This window comes from Heterodontus francisci, chromosome 12 (assembly GCF_036365525.1).
Source record: "Heterodontus francisci isolate sHetFra1 chromosome 12, sHetFra1.hap1, whole genome shotgun sequence".
NCBI lineage: Eukaryota > Metazoa > Chordata > Chondrichthyes > Heterodontiformes > Heterodontidae > Heterodontus > Heterodontus francisci.
The window spans coordinates 36,466,683-36,490,054 of record NC_090382.1 but is presented as its reverse complement, the minus strand read 5'-3'; the positions used below and the strand labels follow the sequence as shown (position 1 = coordinate 36,490,054).

General features: G+C 48.8%; 1 protein-coding gene across 1 annotated transcript in view; it reads right to left on the bottom strand.

The window, feature by feature from the left end:
- Positions 1-4,632: 4,632 nt before the first annotated feature.
- LOC137375821 (AT-rich interactive domain-containing protein 5B-like) overlaps positions 4,633-23,372 on the bottom strand; it is a 128,160-nt gene continuing 109,420 nt past the window's right edge. Inside the window, 3 exon segments of the mRNA XM_068043322.1 lie at positions 4,633-12,423; positions 16,115-16,270; positions 16,272-16,299. Of these exon segments, the coding sequence (XP_067899423.1) occupies positions 10,222-12,423; positions 16,115-16,270; positions 16,272-16,299 (2,386 nt within the window). The 3' untranslated portion in view covers positions 4,633-10,221.

Below are 23,372 nucleotides of genomic sequence, written 5' to 3'. Positions count from 1 at the left end.
ACAAAATCATAAAATATAATAATACTTAACCTCTCTGGATTGAGAAGCAGGCTTATAATTCCAATTTGCCAATTCCTCTAACTTCATGCTTCTTCCTTCCTATATACTCTCAAGTAACCTCTCCAGCTTCTTTCTTTCTGTCTGGGGATATCTTGTCCCATTTCCATTTCCATGAGCTTGACTCTGCGCTCTTAACATCTCAGACTGTATCAAACCTGAACTTTGGCTTTGATTACTTAATGGTTGGGACTGTGACATTGACTGATTAGTCTTAAATCAAAGCCCCGGCTCACTTTGTTCTATTGGTGGATTCTGTGATACTGGCAATCTTTCAGTTTCTTTGACACTTTCCCTTTCTTCCCGAGCTCCACTTGGAATTGTAGGAGGAAATTGAACTATATGAGGGTTATCACGCTCTCTTCTTAGATTCCCACATTCAAGCAAATGATCTACATGACACTGACGGAGTCTCTCTCCAACCTTCACTAGATACGTGAATGCACCTCGTCTCTTTACAACAACTCCAAACATATATGTCCCCTTAGCACCTCGGTAGTGGCCACTTTTAGCAGGGTACAGTGCCGTAAATCAGCTCAGCACCAGCATTTCTTTTTTAAAAATCTTGCATTTATAAAGCACCTTTCACAACCACAGACGTCCCCAAAATGATTTATAGCCAATGAAGCACTTTGAAAGTGTAGTCACTATTGTAATGTAGGAAATGCAGCAGCCAATTTGCACACAACAAGCTCCCACAAACGGCAATGTGATAATGACCAGATAATCTGTTTTTTGTGATGTCAAGTGTGGGATAAATATTGGCCAGAACACTGGGGATACCTCCCCTGCTCTTCTTCAAAATAGTGCCACGGCCACCTGAGGGGACAGATGGGGTCTAGGTTTAACGTCTCATTTGAAAGACAGCACCTCCAACAGTGCAGCATTCTCTCAGTACTGCACTCGAGTGTCAGCCTAGATTTTTATGCTCAAGTTCTGGATTGGGACTTGAACCCACAACCTTCTGACTCAGAGGCAAAAGTGCTACCAATTGAGCCAAGGCTGACACTTCCCTAAGCACCTACTCAATATAAGAAAATATATTTCATAGAATGATAGAAATTACAGCACTGGAGGAAGCTATTTGGAGATGCTGATACTCTCTCTTTTAACCTCATATTGTTGTTGTTGCTCCTGGCTCTTCAGGAAATGCTGTCCCCATTATCCATCCTATTCCCAGACCCCTCTCTTCCTCTGCTCAAGTCCCAAAACTTCGAACCCCATGCCTCCTCTCTCCCCCCTCTGAACCCCCAGTCTCCACTCTCTCTCCTGCACAAGGCCCAATTCCTCTAACCCTCCCAGTCCCCCTCTCTCCCCACCCAAGCCCCAATCCCTGACCCCATCTCCCTCACTGTCCTGCTGCCAATCTCCAAACCCCTAGTCCCCCTCTCCAAGCTTTAATGCCTCCAATCCCAACCCCCTCTCTCCATTTCCCAAGCCTCAATCCCTCCAATCCCTTGCCCAAATCCCAATCCCTCTGACCCCCTGCCCAAATCCACTCCTCTGTCCCTGTCCAAACCCCTAACTGGCCATGTATGGTGTCCACCACCATGACCAGCAACTCAGCGACAGGTGCCAATACCAAAAACCCAAAATGTCACTTGGCAGCTTCATGTGCAACCCTTGTGGCAGAACCTGCCTTTCAAAGACTGGCCTCCACAGCCATCAGCAAAGATGCACCATATTAAGATACCCCATCTAAATGTATTGTTTGCTGTGCGCCCATCATCTCTCGTAGATGGCAGAATGCCAACCAACCAACCACCCCCAGTCACCCATGATCCCCATCCCCGCTGAGCTTCCATCTCTTCCACCCAGTCTCCCCCCGTTTCTGCTTCCCTCTTCTAGTCCAACTCAAGTCCTGTCCACTCCAGCAGTCATACAATTTCCTGGAGATCTGGTGTGGAGGATGTTGGAGAGAGCTGCGCAGTTCAACAATTTTTTCAGGTCAGGCCTTCAGGTTCAGGTCGGACATGCTCCATCACAGGTATGTAGCTCCACTGTTAATGTAATTGTGGGACTAAAAAGGTGGTTTTGTTATGTTAAGCTTGTGCAGATCAGCAACAAAGGGAAAAACAGAAGGCAAGTTAATTGGTCAGGGCGCGTGGGGCGCAGGAAAAAAAATTGAAGGACTCGGGCCGGGTCGGATGTGGTTCTGTCGGGCTCGGGTCAGGTTTTTTTTTTTGCAGACCTGAGCAGGCCTTTACTTCCAGAACCAGTGGGCACCGCAAGGATTGGGGTATGCTGTAGGTACAGGAAATATTAGTTAATTTGATAAGTTTATGTTTTTATTGATAATTTGTTTGTACCATTTAAAAAAAGAACGTTGGAGTGATAATTGACAATAGAATCGAACCCTTTTCAGGGGTGGGGCTAACGCAGTGCAAAATTTAAAAGCTGCAATTCTCCAAGGAGTTTGGGCCCAGCCCATCGTGGGTCAGCTGTACTTTGGAGGGAGGTGATCCACATTCAGTCTGGAATTGAACTGTGAAATGACAAGCCTGTAGCCATTGCAGTAACTGCAGTCAATAGCTCAACTTTTCTCATATGTGAGGCTCAATGGGGAAAGACCACAGTGGAAGGTCCCCCCACCAAGCTGAACTGAGGGGCTGGATCCATGGGAAACCCCTGGAACTGTATTGGGAAAATTTTCATTTGCTGTAAAATGTTATTGGCATGACAAATGTGAAATGGAAAGGCTGTGAGGCAACTCATGATTGTAATGAAGCAAACGGACCTCCTTTGCACTGTTTGTATTTTTTGACTTGGTGCTGTTTGAAACTGGCAATGTAGTTTTTACAGATTTTTATGAATAAAGTATATTTTGGAAATAAAAAAAAACTTTTCTCATATGTACATTAGCTTGAAATGAGAAATGCAGCACTATTGCTTTAAATACTTGGGCCTGTTGGTTGACTATTTATTGTCCTCACAATGCCATGCAGAGTGCAATGTGGAGAATATGGACTGAAGCAGTTCTGAAAATCCACCTGCTTTTCCACTCTACCCCACTTCCCATTGATACATCAAGTGCTGTTCAATATATGTTCTCCCTAATCCTCTCTCATAACTTGATCCAACCTATCTGAATGCTCTCACGCTGGATCTCACTGTGTGGCTCCAATTCAACCACTCAATTTACTTCTTTATGTTTTAATTCGCTTGTTTTCTGACACCAAGCTCTTTAATTTTTGACCTCAATCATTATGTGCAATACATTGAGCGATTTCAGTAGTAAGGCACAAATCTTCTAGTACTTCTAAAAATGTACCGTTGACAGCTAGTGCACTTGATTAGCTATGTGGAATGATTTTTTTTAAAGCGGTTTTGATGATCACATGTGGCATGTAACACGTGAATCTTACACAACATTCTCCTTCGTTACCACAATTAAAAAGTTAAGCATTCTTGCTATCAACCTCAAATTACCCCCATGTATACAGACACTTGAGACAGCATTATGAAGAAAAGAATCATTAATCAATTAACATCTCACTTACACAATGGCTAATTGGCAACATTCTGTCATCTCTAACAATTTCACAGACAATTGTTATGTTTGCATAAAGTTTACTTACTGTTACTCCTGCAACAGTATGAATTGTTGGGAAGTGTAATTCAGGAACCTTTCTCGTTCTTTACCTTCACAATGCTTCTAAAAAGTCCCAGATAAATCACCAGCAGTATATTGCAGAGAAAGCAGGTCCGACATTTTTGAATTAAAAACTAGAGGGCATCAAATCAAGGATTATGTATTGCTTAACTCAAACCTTTCATTAAACTTCCCTGTTGATGGAAAGTGACTAATCAGATTATGTAGCTCCCATGATGCGCTAGTGGGGTAAAGGTACCACCTGGTGTAGTACTGAAGCACAGAGCCCAGCGATTACAAATGCACTTCCCAAACTGAGACCAAGCCAAGGGAGCCTTTGAAGCACCACTGTTAGCCTCAGGCTAGGCAATGGGCGGTAGTGACCAGGGGGACGGGGGGTGGTGGTGCGGCAACTAGAGTTCCCATTCATAACTGTTGCCCAGTGACACCTAGTGAAAAGCGTGTGTATGTAGACTTCAGGCAAGGGCAGATATGGACTTCACTGCCTCCCATGGTTAAACAATTGCCCGGCCCTCACTAACAACACCAAAATGAATAATTCCCATTTAAGCAAGACAACAGGATACCAGCACCCATAGATCTGCATCCAAGCAAAAATTAGCAGCTTCAGCAGAGTAAAAGAAATGTACTAGATACCTTCAGTTTATTTTTTCCTCATCAAGGTGAAGGAAAATGGAGCATATTTCCACTTTCGTTTGTACAACATTCCTTGTTTGAGAACTATGTGCCTGGCATTTGGCACATCCCTTCTTGCAAGGTCAAGCCTCCAACTCATCAGGGCTTAGTATTTCATACAACAATCTTAACACCCATATGCCAACCACAGAAGACCCAGGATCAATTCCACAGAAAGCAAAACTGTTTTGACAGAAAAGAGTTTTCCAGTGTGTTTCTGTAAAGGATAAAGAATCAATTGAAAAGATACGAAGAATCTTGGTGAATTTCTTTATTATGGTTGCAATATACTGAAAGATAAATCATACAAAAAAAATTAGTTAGTAATCTAATGGTAAATACCTTATCAAAAAGTAGTTGCCTTCGTATAACATAGTGTGAAAATATAAGCAACACATGATTCATTCAAACTACCAGAATATTATACAAAAATACTTTGAAGTTTCAGAAGGGAGTAAGACGATGCTCCAAAGGATACTTTATTCCATACATGGTCCCATTATATACAGTACGCTTCTTTGTTTGGAAATTGCTTAAAAGGGAAGTGTCAAGATTTCTGAAACAGTGCATTCGACAGCTTTAAAAAAAAAATCAAAAACAGCACTTTTCAATCCAAAGTACAGAGCAAGTACATACCACAGTATTCCCGAATCCAGTGTGACCAAAGGGTTAGTTCACAAATCTACAACATGATCCACTAAGTAAATATTGTTAACTGCAGTTCTTAGAAATGCAGACACTGTCACATTTGACATATGCCAGGAAAGTTGCATCTTAATTATACATCTTATTTCAGTTCAAGTTTGCTATTTGGGGAACACTGATGGATGCAACACCAGTGATATTTCAATGGTCGCCCTCCTCTGAAGATAGTCTGAATATGCAAATATAAGCTAAGTAATTGTCACTGTAGGTTGCTAGGCTCCGATTTGGTGTTGGCATACAAACCAAAAGTCTGTAAATAACCCCCTAAAAATCAACTGCACTGTGACAAAAATGAGATCTTAGGTTTGTAGCAGTTTGAATGCATTGGGTCAAAAGTGGTGGCCTCGAAGCTCCCATTCAGAGCAACAAGTTCAAAACGCAAACTTTAGACCCCAACTCCCAGCCTACCCTGCCACAGATCCAGCCAAAAGAGCGTGGTGTAATAGTGGCTGAGAAACAGCCAGGGTGGGGGCAAGAAATCAAACAGACCGTTGACTTGTGTGGTTTCTTTTAATCTATCTAACTTCATAGAAACCTAACAGGATTCACTTGGTGCACAGCCTACCGAGCTGGGTTCACTACCAGAAGTTGTCATACTGAAGACCCAAACCAGAGATCTATAAACTACTCAGGATAACTGGTGGCTGAATCGAATGTAAGGAAGTGCTGGATGTTGTACTCGAGCTCAGAGGGTCAGGACAGGACACTAGCGTTATAATGTCCATTGGCCAGTCTAGCCCATGTAACATGTAGTGGACTAGGATCTTCAAAAGAGAGATGCAAACAGATTTGATCAAGATTATATACAGGTCCTGGACAAACTCATGCAGGACCTATTCAATGCAGTTCACTGAAAACTGCTGTTATTAGGCAGCTACACTCCTGACTGATTAAAATTACAAGGTTAGATTCTGGAAGGATGAGGTAGGACAAGAGAATAAAACCTTACACTAAGCAAAATAGGGCACAATTATTACATTGCTTCAGAGCAGCTATTCTTACAAAAATAGGTTTAGATACAGTGAGGTTGGGTTGGACTGGATTCAATTAAATTGAGTTGATCATTCTTCACATAATAGAACTTTTATCCACATTATTGTCAAAGTATTGAGGGGAGGCAAACTAAACTCAAAATCCAACACTCCTCATTATTGTCTTTTAAATTTAGTAATGTGTCTTTAATAATACATGCACATATACTTGGCACAAGTAGCTATATACAGAGAATATTCCTGCGCCTACAACATCTGGCAGTTTAGAGTATATTTACGTGCAAAAATTAAACTGTCTAGTTGTGCTTTACAAAGTGTCGCAAGTGAATGATGAATTGGAAAGATACGATTATCTCAGACAGTAATGCAGACAACACTTTCTCATCCTTCAGACCATGTTTGTACAAACAGTAGCACATACCCATCACCCTTACCCTACAAACTCAATGGCCCTATCCCTTACTATGCTTCCCGCACACAGTACAACGGTCCAAGAAACCTATTCAATGGGCAATGAAATACAGATTTATTGTGCAGCACTCAGCAGCCCAACAGATAAATTCCTTTACTCCTTTGCATACCACTAAGCAAGGCTGCAGGATGTATGTACCAAACTGCAACACCACTTTATGATAAAATAAGGGTCAAAGCTAATCCAACTGCACTCTCTCAGCAAGGTGTTCAAGCAACAGCCACCTGTTACTGTTAGATACCTAACTCAAGTGTATGAAAGCATTGGGCAGCATTCTTGTACCTCTTGCCCTGCGTAAAGTTGACTGAATAAGTGCCACCATTATGCAGAGATGTGCCTGTTCTCTCTGAAGGAGGTGGCATTGGGGAACACGAAAACTAAGGAAGGACTCAAAAGGACAAAGATTCATTTCATTTCAGAAGACAGGGTGAAAATAGCTTTGGGGCCATTCTCAGATTTCTCACCTGCTGAGTTTACAAAGGCAGGGCATTTCAATCCCCTTACCAACAACTCAGTGACTTCGGTGTGATAGAGGAAGTTCAAATGACATACAGTGCTGGCTTTCACAGGGTTCATTCATGCTATTATTCTGTTTTGCCAATTCCTGACCTGCATCTGCTCCTGAAAGTATTAGCATAATGCCCTTTCTGACCCAAAGCACCACAAAACAGTTGGGAATTTCAGTTAAAATAATTGGGAATTTGTGAAAATTTGCAGGGTAATGGGTTAAAACTTGGAAAATCAAACCCATCAGACGAGTGTGAACATCAATCAGCCGGATCGACTATTCCAATATGTGCTGGCATCATTTGGAGCTGAGTTTTCAAACTGTACCCAATCATGCTTTTTGGTCATAATAATTCACCTCATTAATCAGGATTCTAGTGCTTAGCCCTTCATTCTGCAAAGGGCCCTAACTTTCAGACCTCTTTTGGGTTATTTTCACCTCTACTTGAGATTGAAGGGAGGGAGGACAGTGGGGTAGGGTGGTTGGATCACAGGAATGACTAAGATAAATGACAACTTGACAGTTTTTTTGAAAAAGTCCTTAAAAAAATTATTTCAAAGTAAAATCAGTAATTGTTCAACAGAAATAATTCCTAAATTAGGTGAGGAAAACTTAACCACTCAACAAAGAATACAGTTAACTTAAAAAAAACTGAAAAAGTTATCACAAAATAAATATGGAAATGTTAGTGACCATTTCATGGTGGCTTTCCTTTTCAGAATCTCAGCCCAAGTTTGTAACCAGGTAACACAGCTAATGAACTCTTATAGAGTGTTCACAATTATGTACACTTGAAATCTCTGAAGGAGTGAACCACAGAAATTCAGGGTAAAGAAATCTGGAGGATTAACGCGATCTGCAAACCCCAACATCTTGCTGAGGAGATTCTAGTGTCATTTCTATATATGAGCGTAAAAGTCTGTGGTTTAAATTATTAGCTTTGATCCCTCAAGTCTTTAAATGAGACAAGGTTGGTCAAACAAGATCCACACAGTATAGCTGGCTATTTTCAGCTAAACATACAGTACTTGTAACTGGATACATCTGGGTAGGATGGCAGAGACCTAGGTGAGCAGTTCCTTATGTACATAACCTCTTTAGTTTTTCTTTCCAAGATCTCCAGAGTACATCCATTTTGTTGGTCTCAAAAAGCAGAACTTCAAAATCATCTTCCAGCACATTTATACAGCTTCTTAATCAGCTGATTACCCAACAAGCTGAAGGTAAATTAAAGTATATTTAGTCACATAGGACAATTGTGTTGCAGATGTCTGCTGTCATCCTCTTTTAGGTCATCATAACCATTTGGAAGTACAGTTCTTGAGGTACACCTTAGATACCTCATAGTACCAGGTAAGCTGGACCTTCTGACAATGGAGATGATGAACTCTTTGTTTTAATCATTTTAATAGGTGCAATGAGCTGCAAGTACCTGAGGGAATTATTAATACCTCCATTGCCATGGTATACAGGGATTAATTTACACTAAACTAAATTCAGTAGGAAAATACTACAAACATTTACAGACTATAGTTTAAAGTCAGTTATTTAAAGTGGCTGCATTGGCTTAAGAAGGAAAATTAATGTGTCTAAACAGAAACTGCACAGGGCCAATTCAGAATGAGGGAGACAGTTTCTAGTGCTTCAACACTCATTGAATCCGTGTTCATAGCAATTATGGTTTTACACAGTCTCAAGAGGTGCAATCAGATCACCTTTGTGTAAAAACATTACTGCTGCAGAAGTGACAAGACTCTGTGCTGCTTCTTTGTTATAATCCTCCAAACTGATCCAGTGCACTTTCTGTCTTACAAGTCAAGTCCTGAGATCTCTTTACAAACAGAAATAGTATTTTTTAAATGCTATGGACCTGTCGCATGTTTCGATTGCATATATTCTGGTACATCAATACATTACAGAGTGATTCAACAATATCTGCACACAATCTATTGATATATTCTGGAAACATGAGTACTGTTTTCAAAAGGACAAGCACATTTTAAAAACTTTGAAAAATAGCTTAGGCAAGCCAGAAAGAAACATACTTTCATTGAAGGAACATCCGTACGGTGTCCACACATGTACAATCAATATGAAAAGGAAACTAGACAAGACAAAGGATGTACAGAATTGCAGGAGCATCCCTGATAAGATCAGTTTCTGGTTAAGTTCATGTTTTCTTCTTTGGCAAATCGGAGTTGACCTCAGAGTTCCACAGTATTTAGTAGTCAAATGTGTGCAATAACAGGCATGCCAACTAAACAGAAAACCCACATGCCGAGTTTTTCTTTAAGTTGGACAGAAACAAGGGCAAGCAAAAGGACTGGAGAAGATCGGCTCCTCCGACTCTTACAAATCCTCGAGCAGCACCTTGAACTATAACATTGTTACTTCACAGTATCTTCCTGTAGATTTGTCCTTTGTTCATAGATGGATAAATCCTCCACTGGAGCAGTGACAAATGTCAGCCTTTAGCACTCCCCTCTAGTGTTTAAGACCATGTCAGGCAGAAGTTGAATATCAAAGTTTTATAATTCTACTGGAATCAGCCTGTATCAGCAGTTTATTATACAAAACTCTCCCTGAGCACAAATCCCATTTTTCTCCAAGAGAGATGCTGAATGTGTATTAAACAGTAGCATTTGAGCGTTTCAGCTTCTCCTTTAAAGGAAGCGCTTCCCTGCTACAGGAAAAGATCGACTGTCTTGATGAGAATGGCAAATAGTAGCTAGAGTGGTCACTCTTGAAATGGCCACCTGCCCTCTACCTCTCACAAGCTTCAATGCAACCAGGCTTGGCTTACACCACCCTGTTACTCTCAGTCATGTCACTGCAGGAGCTGTGAGGATGACAAGTGGTCTACCCCACTTTCTCCATCAATCTCCACACAGCGAGAGGAGAGAACAATAAATTAGGACGCATCGGTGCCATCTGGCCAGTCTCACTTGGATCATCGCTACTTGCTCAGTCCAAGGGTCCAGAGACAGTTTGAGGTCCTCCCTCTTGGCCACAGCACATTAACATGCTGCTTAGAGAGGTTGGAGGGGAGAAAGTAACTTTAACAGCACATAGTCTTACACACACAGAAGGCAAAAATGTGAGTGCAGGTGCAACCTTGCATATTGATTAGCTGAAATTCAGCACCTGTAAATCCATGAGCGATAACCTGTTCCACCTTTAATTTAACTGGCAAAGCCATTCACATTCGCTTTTCAGGGTAAACTGTAGAAAGGTGGGAGGGAGAGAATGCTGACGGGCTGGCGGACAGTCTGCGCATTACTACTTCATCGTAAGGCAAGTTCGGTAGCATTGAAGTGCGCAGGAGGTGGTTATACATTTGTTGAGAATGGGAAGAAAGAAGTTGTCGATGTTGCACAGAGTCAGGAACCATCACGGGTGAAACGGGAAGGCCAGGGGTTAATACTGGCACCATAACTGGATCAGACTTGCGTACCTTCACAGAGTTTTTATTCAAGTCAACCAGCTGAAAGTGTGCTCCAAATTTTTCTGCCATATTATGAAGTTCTGGGTGATAGCCTCCAAGGAGATAGGGGCTTGGTAATGATCCTTTCTTGTTGTCTGTTTGACTCACTGAGGATAAGGCCTGATGATTGGACAGATTTGATTCTTGTTCTCTTTCAGGCTTTTCTTCTTGACTGAATTGGCCTAAGTGAGAGATAAGTGATTTCTTTCCAGAAGGCTCTTCAGCGTCTTTTCTTGACTCATCCAGACTGTGTGCAAGAAGGCTTTGCTCAGCTGACATCATGCTACTTGATGGAAATGGTCTGTTTATGGAACTTTTTTGAAGCTCCTCTTGACAGTTCTTTGCTGGGTCTAAAATTAGTGTTGTTCCAAATGGTGCATGAGGGACATTTTGTGCTGGAGACCTTTGGCTGCTGTCTGTTGTAGTAGCTGTTTCAGAGACAGCAGGTAAGGAAGACAACTGGGACAGATCTGTAAGATGCTTGCCTGCTGTCTCAGAGCTCAGTCTTGCCTTCTTGTCTTGAGGGCTCTCAGAACTAGTTGAAGTATAATCTGCCTTCTGGATTTTAGGATATTTTGGTAGACTTAAGTCTGTGGGTAGATCATCAGCCACAACTCCAGAGCTAAGGCTCAGGGGTGATGAACTAAGTGATTCTACACCAGAGCCATGATCTGAGTGAATAGATTCTTTTCTCTGGTCTCTCACCTCTGTGCAATAGGAGTCCAGTCTCAGCTTCTTGGTTGGCTGTTCATTTTTGTTGTGGCTTTCCCTGTTCTCACAAAGATTTTGCAGAGAAGGAGGAAGTAGATAAGGAGGGACACTCTGATATGACACACGGACTGGTGCATCCACGACATCTGCAGTTCTCTTTCCTGGAGAACTCCTCCTTGACTTGCTGAGGTTTAATGGAGAAGACTGTTCCCTAAATTGCACTGAAGTCTCGCTATGTAGTGGTGACTGTTTATTTGATAAATTCTGAGGTAAAATTTCACACAGTTGTCCTTTATGATCATACCTATAGCTGCTGTCCATGGACTTGCTTAAATTCAAGCCTTCCTCTACCAAACTTCCCTTCATCGGATGACTCAATGAAGCTCCATTGTCACTACTTATGAGTAGTCCCTCAAATGCTACTGGCCTTGGGTTAGCTTTGCATTCTTCCCTGGAATCTGCAACATGTTTGGCAGAACTCGAGTTATTTAACAGGGGTATTGAAGATGCATACGCTTTCACCAGTCGAATTCCATTCACTTGCCCAAAACCAAGCTTCTTTGCTGGTTGAGGAACACCTTCAGAGTCTTCTCGACTAAGTCCTGCAACATTTTGCGTTTCACTGTCTCCCAGAGTTTTGCTATACACTTTGTTATCCAGTTTGATGCTCTGTGATCGTTCCATCTTGAGTGTCCTGTGCAAAGCAGGTTTGGATACATCCTTAGATGTAGTCAAGCCCAGCCTGCTTTTGAGAACATCAAGAGGTGAAACGCCTTCGGGCAACTGGAAATTCAGTATACCAGAGGGAAGGTGCTGAAACATTGCAGATGGAAAGATGGACTTACAGCCCTCTGTGCCGATGTGCAAACTTTGTTTAACACTGGGGCCACTGGACAAGTCCTGAGGGTGCAGGGGTGACTTCTGGCTTTTTCCCGCATTTGAGCACACTCTATTTTTCTGGTGTTTTGCTTTTTGCTCACACGATTGATGTGTTTCAATCTCAGACTTCTCACCCTTTTCTAGTCCTGTAAGAGGGAAAGCCTTGCTTCTGGGATGTTCCTCTGTAATCAATGCACAATCTTCATGGTTTTTACATTTCAGAGTTTGTATCCGTTTGTCTTGGGGGTTGCCCTGAGTACCTATGTGTTGAGCAGTGATAGTGCTTTGGCTTTTTTCTTGAAATCTTTCAGCACTTGCTAGATGACCCTGAAAAGCAAAGAGAATGGTTTCATTTTCTACCCTCTTTCACTCTCTTCAGTTTATTACCCCGTCCTCTCCAATTTTCTACCCCAGGCACTGTCACTGTAGCACTGTTCCACAAACAGTAACAGACAGTGCAGCACCTTGCTCAAATGGCCTCTTCGCCATCTAACTGCCCAGATCATCAACAACATACTCAACTGTTGAGACTTTACTGTACAATCCAATTCTGTTCATCAATTTTCACAACTGTGCACCTTCCAGCTGAGGTTAACTGCGCAGCCAACCAAAGCAGGAATGCACAAACATGGAGTCTAATTTTAGTATCACCACCATCCCCACCAGTGGCCATTTGACATTAACTAACTCAGCACAGATGCGTAAAACAAACCTGAACCAATGTTCCCTCTAAGGTGCACAAGTGTGCAGCCACTGAGAGTCCAGAATTTACCACGCAGGGGACAATCAGGCTGTGCACAAAAGGTGGTCCCCTTAAGATGTGCGGCGATCTTACAGGCACCATGCAGTGCAACAAATGGGCCGTGCACAGCAAAGGGTAATTGCACCGAACATCCTGAGGACATTCTTGTTTGGTATAGCTCAGTACAGAACACTGCATTGTGAATTTGCCTATTGACTTGGCATAATTTTTAATGTGGGGAAGGGGAGGGGCGAGGATTCTGTAACATTTATTTTTATTTTTTTAAATTTTTATTTAGAGATACAGCACTGAAACAGGCCCTTCGGCCCACCGAGTCTGTGCCGACCATCAACCACCCATTTATACTAATCCTACACTAATCCCATATTCCTACCACATCCCCACCTGTCCCTATATTTCCCTACCACCTACCTATACTAGGGGCAATTTATAATGGCCAATTTACCTATCAACCTGCAAGTCTTTTGGCTTGTGGGAGGAAACCGGAGCACCTGGAGAAAACCCACGCAGACACAGGGAGAACTTGCAAACTCCACACAGGCAGTACCCAGAATTGAACCCAGGTCGCTGGAGCTGTGAGGCTGCGGTGCTAACCACTGCGCCACTGTGCCGCCCAAAAGATTTAAAAGATAGCTACAAATTCCTATTCAGTTTTCCAAATTTAAGTATGCCAAACAAACACTTATTTCCCCTATTACTTTGTGTATTAACTCCAGATGTCTATAACAAGAAGCATATCTTGCTGTTTACTTTCTTAGAATCGGACACCAATTCCTACTCAATGATTTCCTTGCAAATTTAGGAAGGACCTAAAAAGGCTCCTTTATCGTTTAGTCATCGGTTTTCCAGCTGGAAAGTTACTCATACCCTGTGTCTTCCTACAACAATCAGCAATCTGACTGCCAAACATCCATTCACATCGGGGAGGAAACTGCTGCACAAGCGTGCCAAATGGATCAGTCCCATCATTAGCAACTTTGACAAGTGATGCACTTTCTTCCAGTTTGGGAACTTTGCAAACAGGAACAGGTGGCAGATTTGGTTCTTAGCAATTAATATTGGTAGAATGTAAATTTATGCCTGATTTTGCTCACACAAATCCCATTCTCAGCCATGCCACCAGGCAGAGCAAACGGGACGTATTACCCAGCAAAGAGAGAAAGCAGGCAGGGCAATCACTACCTGCTGCACTTACAATTGAAGTAGAGACGTCAATGTTTAAGAATAGGTTAGGCTGGTGGGGACTAAAAGGAACACAGGAATAGGGCAGGCAAATGGAATTAAGACTACTGCTCACATGGGAGATAAACACCAACACGGAGTGGTTTCTGTACTGTATATTCTTTATAATAGTGCGTCCCTAATGGTCAATGTTATAACAGTATTGCTGTAGGACTGGGAGGAGATCCCCTATTCCATCCACTTTGCTGATGGGTGTTTCCTAATTTGGGAGTCTAGAAAAGAAAAAAAAGGGAACATACAACAAATAAACTAAAAATACATGGTCTTATGATGGGGATCGCTCTGATGTAAGCTTGTAGCCTAATTGCATTAATAACACTGCCACCACTTTCTTGTACCAGTTTATAGTTGGTACAAGGAAAAAAGGAGCATATCAAATGCCTGCAGGTCCACTTCCTTATTTGAAATAACTGGGCTGAATATATTATTCTGACTCAGTTACAAACTAGCATAATGGTTGAGGAAACCTGCTGGCAAAACTGTAGAATTCCTGGATACTGAGGCCTGAGAGTCCCTCTGGAAACAGGGCTTTGCTAGTGACTCAAGCTGAATAATATGGGGACATGCCAAACACAGGCCACAAAAGCTTTTTCCACATTGAGTGAGGAAGGGTTCTTGATCTTGAAGGAGAAAAAACTGGCATTTATAAAACACCGTTCATGACCTCAGGATGTCCCAAAGATTATTACAGCCAATTAAATACTTCTGAAGTGTAGTCGCTGTTGTTTTTTTTTTTAGAGATACAGCACTGAAACAGGCCCTTCGGCCCACCGAGTCTGTGCCGACCATCAACCACCCATTTATCCTAATCCTACCCTAATCCCATATTCCTACCACATCCCCACCTGTCCCTATATTTCCCTACCACCTACTTATACTAGGGGCAATTTATAATGGCCAATTTACCTATCAACCTGCAAGTCTTTGGCATGTGGGAGGAAACCGGAGCACCCGGAGAAAACCCACGCAGACACAGGGAGAACTTGCAAACTCCACACAGGCAGTACCCAGAATTGAACCTGGGTCGCTGGAGCTCTGAGGCTGCGGTGCTAACCACTGCGCCACTGTGCCGCCCTACCACTGCGCCACTGTGTTGTAATGTAGGAAACACGACAGCCAATTTGTACACAGCAAGCTCCCACATAGAACAATATGATGATGGCCAGATACTATGTTTTTGATGAAGGGTCACTGATCTGAAACATTAACTCTGCTTCTCTCTCCACAGATGCTGCCAGACCTGCGGAGTATTTCCAGCATTTCTTGTTTTTATTTCAGATTTCCAGCATCTGCAGTATTTTGCTTTTAATATGTTTTTGATGTTAGTTGAGGGATAAACATTGGCCAGGACATGGAGGAGAACAACCCTGTATCTCTTTGAAATAGCCCCACAAGATTGTATACATCCACCCAAAAGGGCAGACGGGGCCAAGAAAGATGCCACTGGTTTAATGTTCAATCCGAAAGGCAGTACCACCAAAAATGCAGTACTCCCTCAGTACTGAACTATTAACCTTGATTATATACTCAAGTCTCTAGAGTGGGGCCTGAACCCTAAAGTTCCTGACTCAGAGGTGAGAGTGCTGCCACTGAGCCAAAAGTGGCAGTATCACACCATGCAGTACTTTACTATACCATTCTTCCCAGAAACTCTCATATACCTCTTGGAAGAGGGTTATGCAGCAATGCTAGATATGATCTGAGAACATAATCTACCATCCCAAACAAGGAATATGTGACTGTATATAGGTGAAGCAGGGAGAAAGTAATGGCATATAAAAAATATTAAAATGCAAAATGATGTATTGCATACTATTTCAGAAACCAGAGAGACACTGTTTTTCACTGGTCCAACTCTAAGCTGGTACTCAAGAAGTGTAGGAAAATAATGCTTTACAAAAAAATGTTTAAACTATATCAAGGTCCATTGCAGTTTTTCAGAAACCAGAGTAGCATTGTATACCACGAGCCCGACTGTAAACTGGTATCCAGTGGAATGGGGGGAAATCTCACCTCTTTTTCTAATATTTGAGTCAATTCTTGAACTTTTTTCACTTTCAAGTTCAGCTCCCCATTTTTAGTTTTTACATCTTTCTCCGAGTCCTCAGAAGTGCTTGTAGTGTGCTTGCGTGGCTTGGCTGGTGGCAGTGGTTTGTGCTCCTCCCCCTTTGAGGTAGCGTTCATACGGAAGGATCAGCCTGCAGAGAAACAGCACCAGGAGTCACCTCACTGTGCTGGGGTGAGGTTAGCTTCAATCATCATTTTCCATACCTTTCCCCAAACCAATCTCCAGAAATGACCACACCTAGGGCAAGACCCTCACAATATCGTCAATTCACTCATGGGTTCTCTAACTTTGACGGGTCAGAAAGGATTCAGGAGAATGAACAAATGTTGATGCTGTCAAATTTATGTTCAGCATACCAGGGTCCCTCCTGAAGTCTGACTCAGTCCCATATTTCTATTTGTTTCATGGTATGGGCTAGAACCATCCAAGTGAGCACTCACCCCTCCAATACTTATTCATATCACATACCACCAGAGGCCTGAGGGGCAGTGGCAAGCCTATGATCCATTAGATTGGGAGGGGGTACCCAAGAGGAGCCCTGGTAATCTGACCCTCAAAGCCCAGGCAATTTGATCCTACTTGAAAGTTTGTCCTGTTTCAATTATGTAAGTCTGGAGGTTTGGAAAGACCTGTGTTGAAAAGCAGTCACCTCACTACACAACAGGGTTGTCCAACATATGGCCCGCAGGTCCGGATCCAGCCCACCAAAGATTTCCATCTGGCCCGTGCGTGTATGTATTTCAGAGATGAGAAATTTTCCACAGGCGTATTCTTTCAGCCCAACTCGCGCTGTCAGTTTCACAGCTGACATTAGATACAGAGGTTTCTCAACTGCGGACAGCTTCGGGGCTTTCTGGCACGTTCTGACTTTTTCTTTTTTAAAAAGGCCGCCTGAAAAACCACTGTTATTCTTGATGTCAGCACCTGTCAGCTGTGAAACTGACGTGCAATTTTATTTTAAAAACTGACCGAACACAAAGCTGCTCTGCAGCGAGAGAGAGGGGGGGAGGGGCGAGAGAGAGAGAGGGGGGGAGGGGGCGAGAGAGAGAGGGGGGAGGGGCGAGAGAGAGAGGGGGGAGGGGCGAGAGAGAGAGGGGGGAGGGGGCGAGAGAGAGAGGGGGGGAGGGGCGAGAGAGAGAGGGGGGAGGGGCGAGAGAGAGAGGGGGGAGGGGCGAGAGAGAGAGGGGGGAGGGGGCGAGAGAGAGAGGGGGGGAGGGGCGAGAGAGAGAGGGGGGAGGGGCGAGAGAGAGAGGGGGGAGGGGCGAGAGAGAGAGGGGGGAGGGGCGAGAGAGAGGGGGGAGGGGCGAGAGAGAGGGGGAGGGGCGAGAGAGAGGGGAGGGCGAGAGAGAGAGGGGGGGGCGAGAGAGAGAGGGGAGGGCGAGAGAGAGAGGGGAGGGGCGAGAGAGAGAGGGGGAGGGGCGAGAGAGAGAGGGGGAGGGGCGAGAGAGAGAGGGGGAGGGCGAGAGAGAGAGGGGAGGGCGAGAGAGAGAGGGGAGGGGCGAGAGAGAGAGGGGGAGGGGCGAGAGAGAGAGGGAGGGGCGAGAGAGAGAGGGGAGGGGCGAGAGAGAGGGGGAGGGGCGAGAGAGAGAGGGGAGGGGCGAGAGAGAGAGGGGGAGGGCGAGAGAGAGAGGGGAGGGGCGAGAGAGAGGGGGAGGGGCGAGAGAGAGAGGGGGAGGGGCGAGAGAGAGAGGGGGAGGGGCGAGAGAGAGAGGGGGAGGGGCGAGAGAGAGGGGGAGGGGCGAGAGAGAGGGGGAGGGGCGAGAGAGAGAGGGGGAGGGGCGAGAGAGAGAGGGGGAGGGGCGAGAGAGAGAGGGGGAGGGCGAGAGAGAGAGGGGAGGGGCGAGAGAGAGAGGGAGGGGCGAGAGAGAGAGGGAGGGGCGAGAGAGAGAGGGGAGGGGCGAGAGAGAGAGGGGGAGGGGCGAGAGAGAGAGGGGAGGGGCGAGAGAGAGGGGGAGGGGCGAGAGAGAGGGGGAGGGCGAGAGAGAGAGGGGAGGGGCGAGAGAGAGAGGGGGAGGGCGAGAGAGAGAGGGGAGGGGCGAGAGAGAGGAGGGGCGAGAGAGAGAGGGGGAGGGGCGAGAGAGAGAGGGGGAGGGGCGAGAGAGAGGGGGAGGGGCGAGAGAGAGAGGGGGAGGGGCGAGAGAGAGAGGGGGAGGGGCGAGAGAGAGAGGGGGAGGGGCGAGAGAGAGAGGGGGAGGGGCGAGAGAGAGAGGGGGAGGGGCGAGAGAGAGGGGGAGGGCGAGAGAGAGGGGGGAGGGGCGAGAGAGAGAGGGGGAGGGCGAGAGAGAGAGGGGGAGGGGCGAGAGAGAGAGGGGGAGGGGCGAGAGAGAGAGGGGGAGGGGCGAGAGAGAGAGGGGAGGGGCGAGAGAGAGAGGGGAGGGGCGAGAGAGAGAGGGGAGGGCGAGAGAGAGAGGGGAGGGCGAGAGAGAGGGGGAGGGCGAGAGAGAGAGGGGGAGGGGCGAGAGAGAGAGGGGGAGGGGCGAGAGAGAGAGGGGGAGGGGCGAGAGAGAGAGGGGGAGGGGCGAGAGAGAGAGGGGGGAGGGGCGAGAGAGAGAGGGGGAGGGGCGAGAGAGAGAGGGGGAGGGGCGAGAGAGAGAGGGGGGGGCGAGAGAGAGGGGGAGGGCGAGAGAGAGAGGGGGAGGGGCGAGAGAGAGAGGGGGAGGGGCGAGAGAGAGAGGGGGAGGGGCGAGAGAGAGAGGGGGAGGGGCGAGAGAGAGAGGGGGAGGGCGAGAGAGAGAGGGGGGGAGGGGCGAGAGAGAGAGGGGGGAGGGGCGAGAGAGAGAGGGGGGAGGGGCGAGAGAGAGAGGGGGGAGGGGCGAGAGAGAGAGGGGGGAGGGGCGAGAGAGAGGGGGGAGGAGCGAGAGAGAGAGGGGGGAGGGGCGAGAGAGAGAGAGGGGGGAGGGGCGAGAGAGGGAGGGGGAGGGGCGAGAGAGAGGGGGAGGGGCGAGAGAGAGAGGGGGAGGGGCGAGAGAGAGAGGGGGAGGGGCGAGAGAGAGAGGGGGAGGGGCGAGAGAGAGAGGGGGAGGGGCGAGAGAGAGAGGGGGAGGGGCGAGAGAGAGAGGGGGAGGGGCGAGAGAGAGAGGGGGAGGGGCGAGAGAGAGAGGGGGGTGGGGCGAGAGAGAGAGGGGGGTGGGGCGAGAGAGAGAGGGGGGAGGGGCGAGAGAGAGAGGGGGAGGGGCGAGAGAGAGGGGGAGGGGCGAGAGAGGGAGGGGGAGGGGCGAGAGAGAGAGGGGGGAGGGGCGAGAGAGAGAGGGGGGAGGGGCGAGAGAGAGAGGGGGAGGGGCGAGAGAGAGAGGGGGGAGGGGCGAGAGAGAGAGGGGGGAGGGGCGAGAGAGAGAGGGGGGGGGGCGAGAGAGAGAGGGGGGAGGGGCGAGAGAGAGAGGGGGAGGGGCGAGAGAGAGAGGGGGAGGGGCGAGAGAGAGAGGGGGGAGGGGCGAGAGAGAGAGGGGGGGAGGGGCGAGAGAGAGAGGGGGAGGGGCGAGAGAGAGAGGGGGAGGGGCGAGAGAGAGAGGGGGAGGGGGCGAGGAGAGAGAGGGGGAGGGGCGAGAGAGAGAGGGGGGAGGGGCGAGAGAGAGAGGGGGAGGGGCGAGAGAGAGAGGGGGGAGGGGCGAGAGAGAGAGGGGGGAGGGGGCGAGAGAGAGAGGGGGAGGGGCGAGAGAGAGAGGGGGAGGGGCGAGAGAGAGAGGGGGAGGGGCGAGAGAGAGAGGGGGGAGGGGCGAGAGAGAGAGGGGGAGGGGCGAGAGAGAGAGGGGGAGGGGCGAGAGAGAGAGGGGGAGGGACAGGGAGAGAGAGAGAGAGGGAGAGGGGACAGGGAGAGAGAGAGAGAGGGAGAGGGGACAGGGAGAGAGAGAGAGAGAGGGGGAGGGGACAGGGAGAGAGAGAGAGAGGGGGAGGGGACAGGGAGAGAGAGAGAGAGGGAGAGGGGACAGGGAGAGAGAGAGAGAGGGAGAGGGGACAGGGAGAGAGAGAGAGAGAGGAGGGGGAGGGGACAGGGAGAGAGAGAGAGAGGGAGAGGGGACAGGGGAGAGAGAGAGAGAGAGGGAGAGGGGACAGGGAGAGAGAGAGAGAGAGGGAGAGGGGACAGGGAGAGAGAGGGAGAGAGAGGGAGAGTGGAGAGAGAGGGAGAGGGGAGAGAGGGGGAAAGAGAGAGGGGGGAAGAGAGAGAGGGGGGGAAGAGAGAGGGGGGGAAAGAGAGAGGGGGGGGAAAGAGAGAGGGGGGGGAAGAGAGAGGGGGGGGGAAGAGAGAGGGGGGGGGAAGAGAGAGGGGGGGAAGAGAGAGGGGGGGGGAAAGAGAGAGGGGGGGAAGAGAGAGGGGGGGAAAGAGAGAGGGGGGGAAAGAGAGAGGGGGGAAAGAGAGAGGGGGGAAGAGAGAGGGGGGAGAAGAGAGAGGGGGGGAAAGAGAGAGGGGGGAAAGAGAGAGGGGGGAAAGAGAGAGGGGGGAAAGAGAGAGGGGGGAAGAGAGAGGGGGGAAAGAGAGAGGGGGGGAAAGAGAGAGGGGGGGAAAGGAGAGGGGGGGGAAAGAGAGAGGGGGGGGGAAAGAGAGAGGGGGGGAAGAGTGAGGGGGAAAGAGAGAGGGGGGGGAAAGAGAGAGGGGGGGAAAGAGAGAGGGGGGGGAAAGAGAGAGGGGGGGAAAGAGAGTGGGGGAAGAGAGAGGGGGGGGAAAGAGAGAGGGGGGGAAGAGAGAGGGGGGGGAAAGAGAGAAGGGGAAGAGAGAGGGGGGAAGAGGAGGGGGAGAGAGAGAGGGGGAAGAGAGAGGGGGAAAGAGGAAGGGGGAATGAGAGAGGGGGAGAGGGGGGGACAGGGGAGAGAGAGGAGAGAGAGGGGCGGGAGAGAGAGAGGGAGGGAGAGGGGAAGGAGAGGGGGGAAGAGAGAGGGGGGGAAGAGAGAGGGGGGAAAGAGAGAGGGGGGAAAGAGAGAGGGGGGGAAGTGAGAGGGGGGAAGAGAGAGGGGGGAAAGAGAGAGGGGGGGAAAGAGAGAGGGGGGAGAGAGAGGGGGAAGAGAGAGGGGGGAAAGAGAGAGGGGGGAAAGAGAGAGGGGGGGAAGAGAGAGGGGGAAAGAGAGAGGGGGGGAAAGAGAGAGGGGGAAAGAGAGAGGGGGGAAGAGAGAGGGGGGAAGAGAGAGAGGGGAAAGAGAGAGGGGGGACAGAGAGAGGGGGACAGAGAGAGAGGGGACAGAGAGAGGGGGACAGAGAGAGGGGGACAGAGAGAGGGGGGAAAGAGAGAGAGGGGACAGAGAGAGAGGGGACAGAGAGAGAGGGGACAGAGAGAGAGGGGACTGAGAGAGAGGGGGCAGAGAGAGAGGGGGACAGAGAGAGAGGGGGACAGAGAGAGAGGGGGGACAGAGAGAGAGGGGGACAGAGAGAGAGGGACAGAGAGGAGGGGACAGAGAGAGGGGGACAGAGAGAGAGGGGACAGAGAGAGAGGGGGACAGAGAGAGAGGGGACAGAGAGAGAGGGGAAGAGAGAGGGGGACAGAGAGAGAGGGACAGAGAGAGAGAGGGGACAGAGAGAGAGGGGGACAGAGAGAGAGGGGGACAGAGAGAGAGGGGGACAGAGAGAGAGGGGGACAGAGAGAGAGGGGACAGAGAGAGAGGGACAGAGAGAGAGGGGGGGCGAGAGGGAGAGAGAGAGAGGGGGACAGAGAGAGAGAGAGGACAGAGAGAGAGGAGGGAGTGGGAGCAGGGGAGAAGAGAGAGAGGGAGACGGGACAGAGAGAGAGGGAGAGAGAAGGAGGAGGGAGAGAGAAGAGAGGGAGAGAGAGGGAAGAGAGAGAGGGGCGAGAGAGAGAGGGGGGAGAGAGAAAGGGACTGAGAGAGAGGGGAAAGAGGAAGAGAGGGAGAGAGAGGAGAGGACAGAGAGAGAGGGAGAGAGAGGGGACAGAGAGAGAGGGGACAGAGAGAGAGGGACAGAGAGAGAGGGGGACAGAGAGAGAGGGGACAGAGAGAGAGGGGACAGAGAGAGAGGGGACAGAGAGAGAGGGGACAGAGAGAGAGGGGACAGAGAGAGAGGGGACAGAGAGAGAGGGGACAGAGAGAGAGGGGACAGAGAGAGAGGGGACAGAGAGAGAGGGGACAGAGAGAGAGGGGACAGAGAGAGAGGGGACAGAGAGAGAGGGGACAGAGAGAGAGGGGACAGAGAGAGAGGGGACAGAGAGAGAGGGGACAGAGAGAGAGGGACAGAGAGAGAGGGGACAGAGAGAGAGGGACAGAGAGAGAGGGGACAGAGAGAGAGGGGGACAGAGAGAGGGGACAGAGAGAGAGGGGACAGAGAGAGAGGGGACAGAGAGAGAGGGGACAGAGAGAGAGGGGGGAGGAGAGAGAGAGAGGGGACAGAGAGAGAGAGGACAGAGAGAGAGAGGGAGTGGGAGCAGGGAGAGAGAGAGAGGAGACGGGACAGAGAGGAGAGGGAGAGAAGAGGAGAGGGGGAGAGAGAGAGGGAGAGGGGAGAGAGAGGGAGAGAGAGAGAGGGGCGAGAGAGAGAGGGGGGAGAGAGAGAGAGGGGGACAGAGAGAGAGAGGGACAGAGAGAGAGAGAGAGAGAGAGAGGACAGAGAGAGAGGGGACAGAGAGAGGGACAGAGAGAGAGGGGACAGAGAGAGAGGGGGACAGAGAGAGAGGGGACAGAGAGAGAGGGGACAGAGAGAGAGGGACAGAGAGAGAGGGGACAGAGAGAGAGGGGACAGAGAGAGAGGGGGGGGGCAGAGAGGGAGAGAGAGGGGACAGAGAGAGTGAGGGGAAAAAGAGAGAGAGAGGGACAGAGAGAGAGAGGACAGAGAGAGAGAAAGAGGGAGAGGGGACAGGGAGAGAGAGAGAGGAGACGGACAGAGAGGGAGAGAGGGAGAGGGGAGAGAGAGGGAGAGGGGAGAGAGAGGGAGAGGGAGAGAGAGGGAGAGGGAGAGAGAGGAGAGGGGAGAGAGAGGAGAGGGGGACAGAGAGAGAGAGGGGACAGAGAGAGAGAGGGGACGAGAGAGAGAGAGAGAGAGAGGGGACAGGGAGAGAGAGAGAGAGGGAGAGGGGACAGAGAGAGAGGGAGAGAGAGAGGGGGAGGAGGGGACAGGAGAGAGAGGGAGAGAGAGGGAGAGGGGACAGGAGAGAGAGAGGGAGAGAGAGAGAGGGGACAGGGAGAGAGAGGGAGAGAGGAGAGAGGGGACAGAGAGAGAGGGGACAGAGAGAGGGAGAGAGGAGAGAGAGGGAGAGGGAGAGAGGGGGA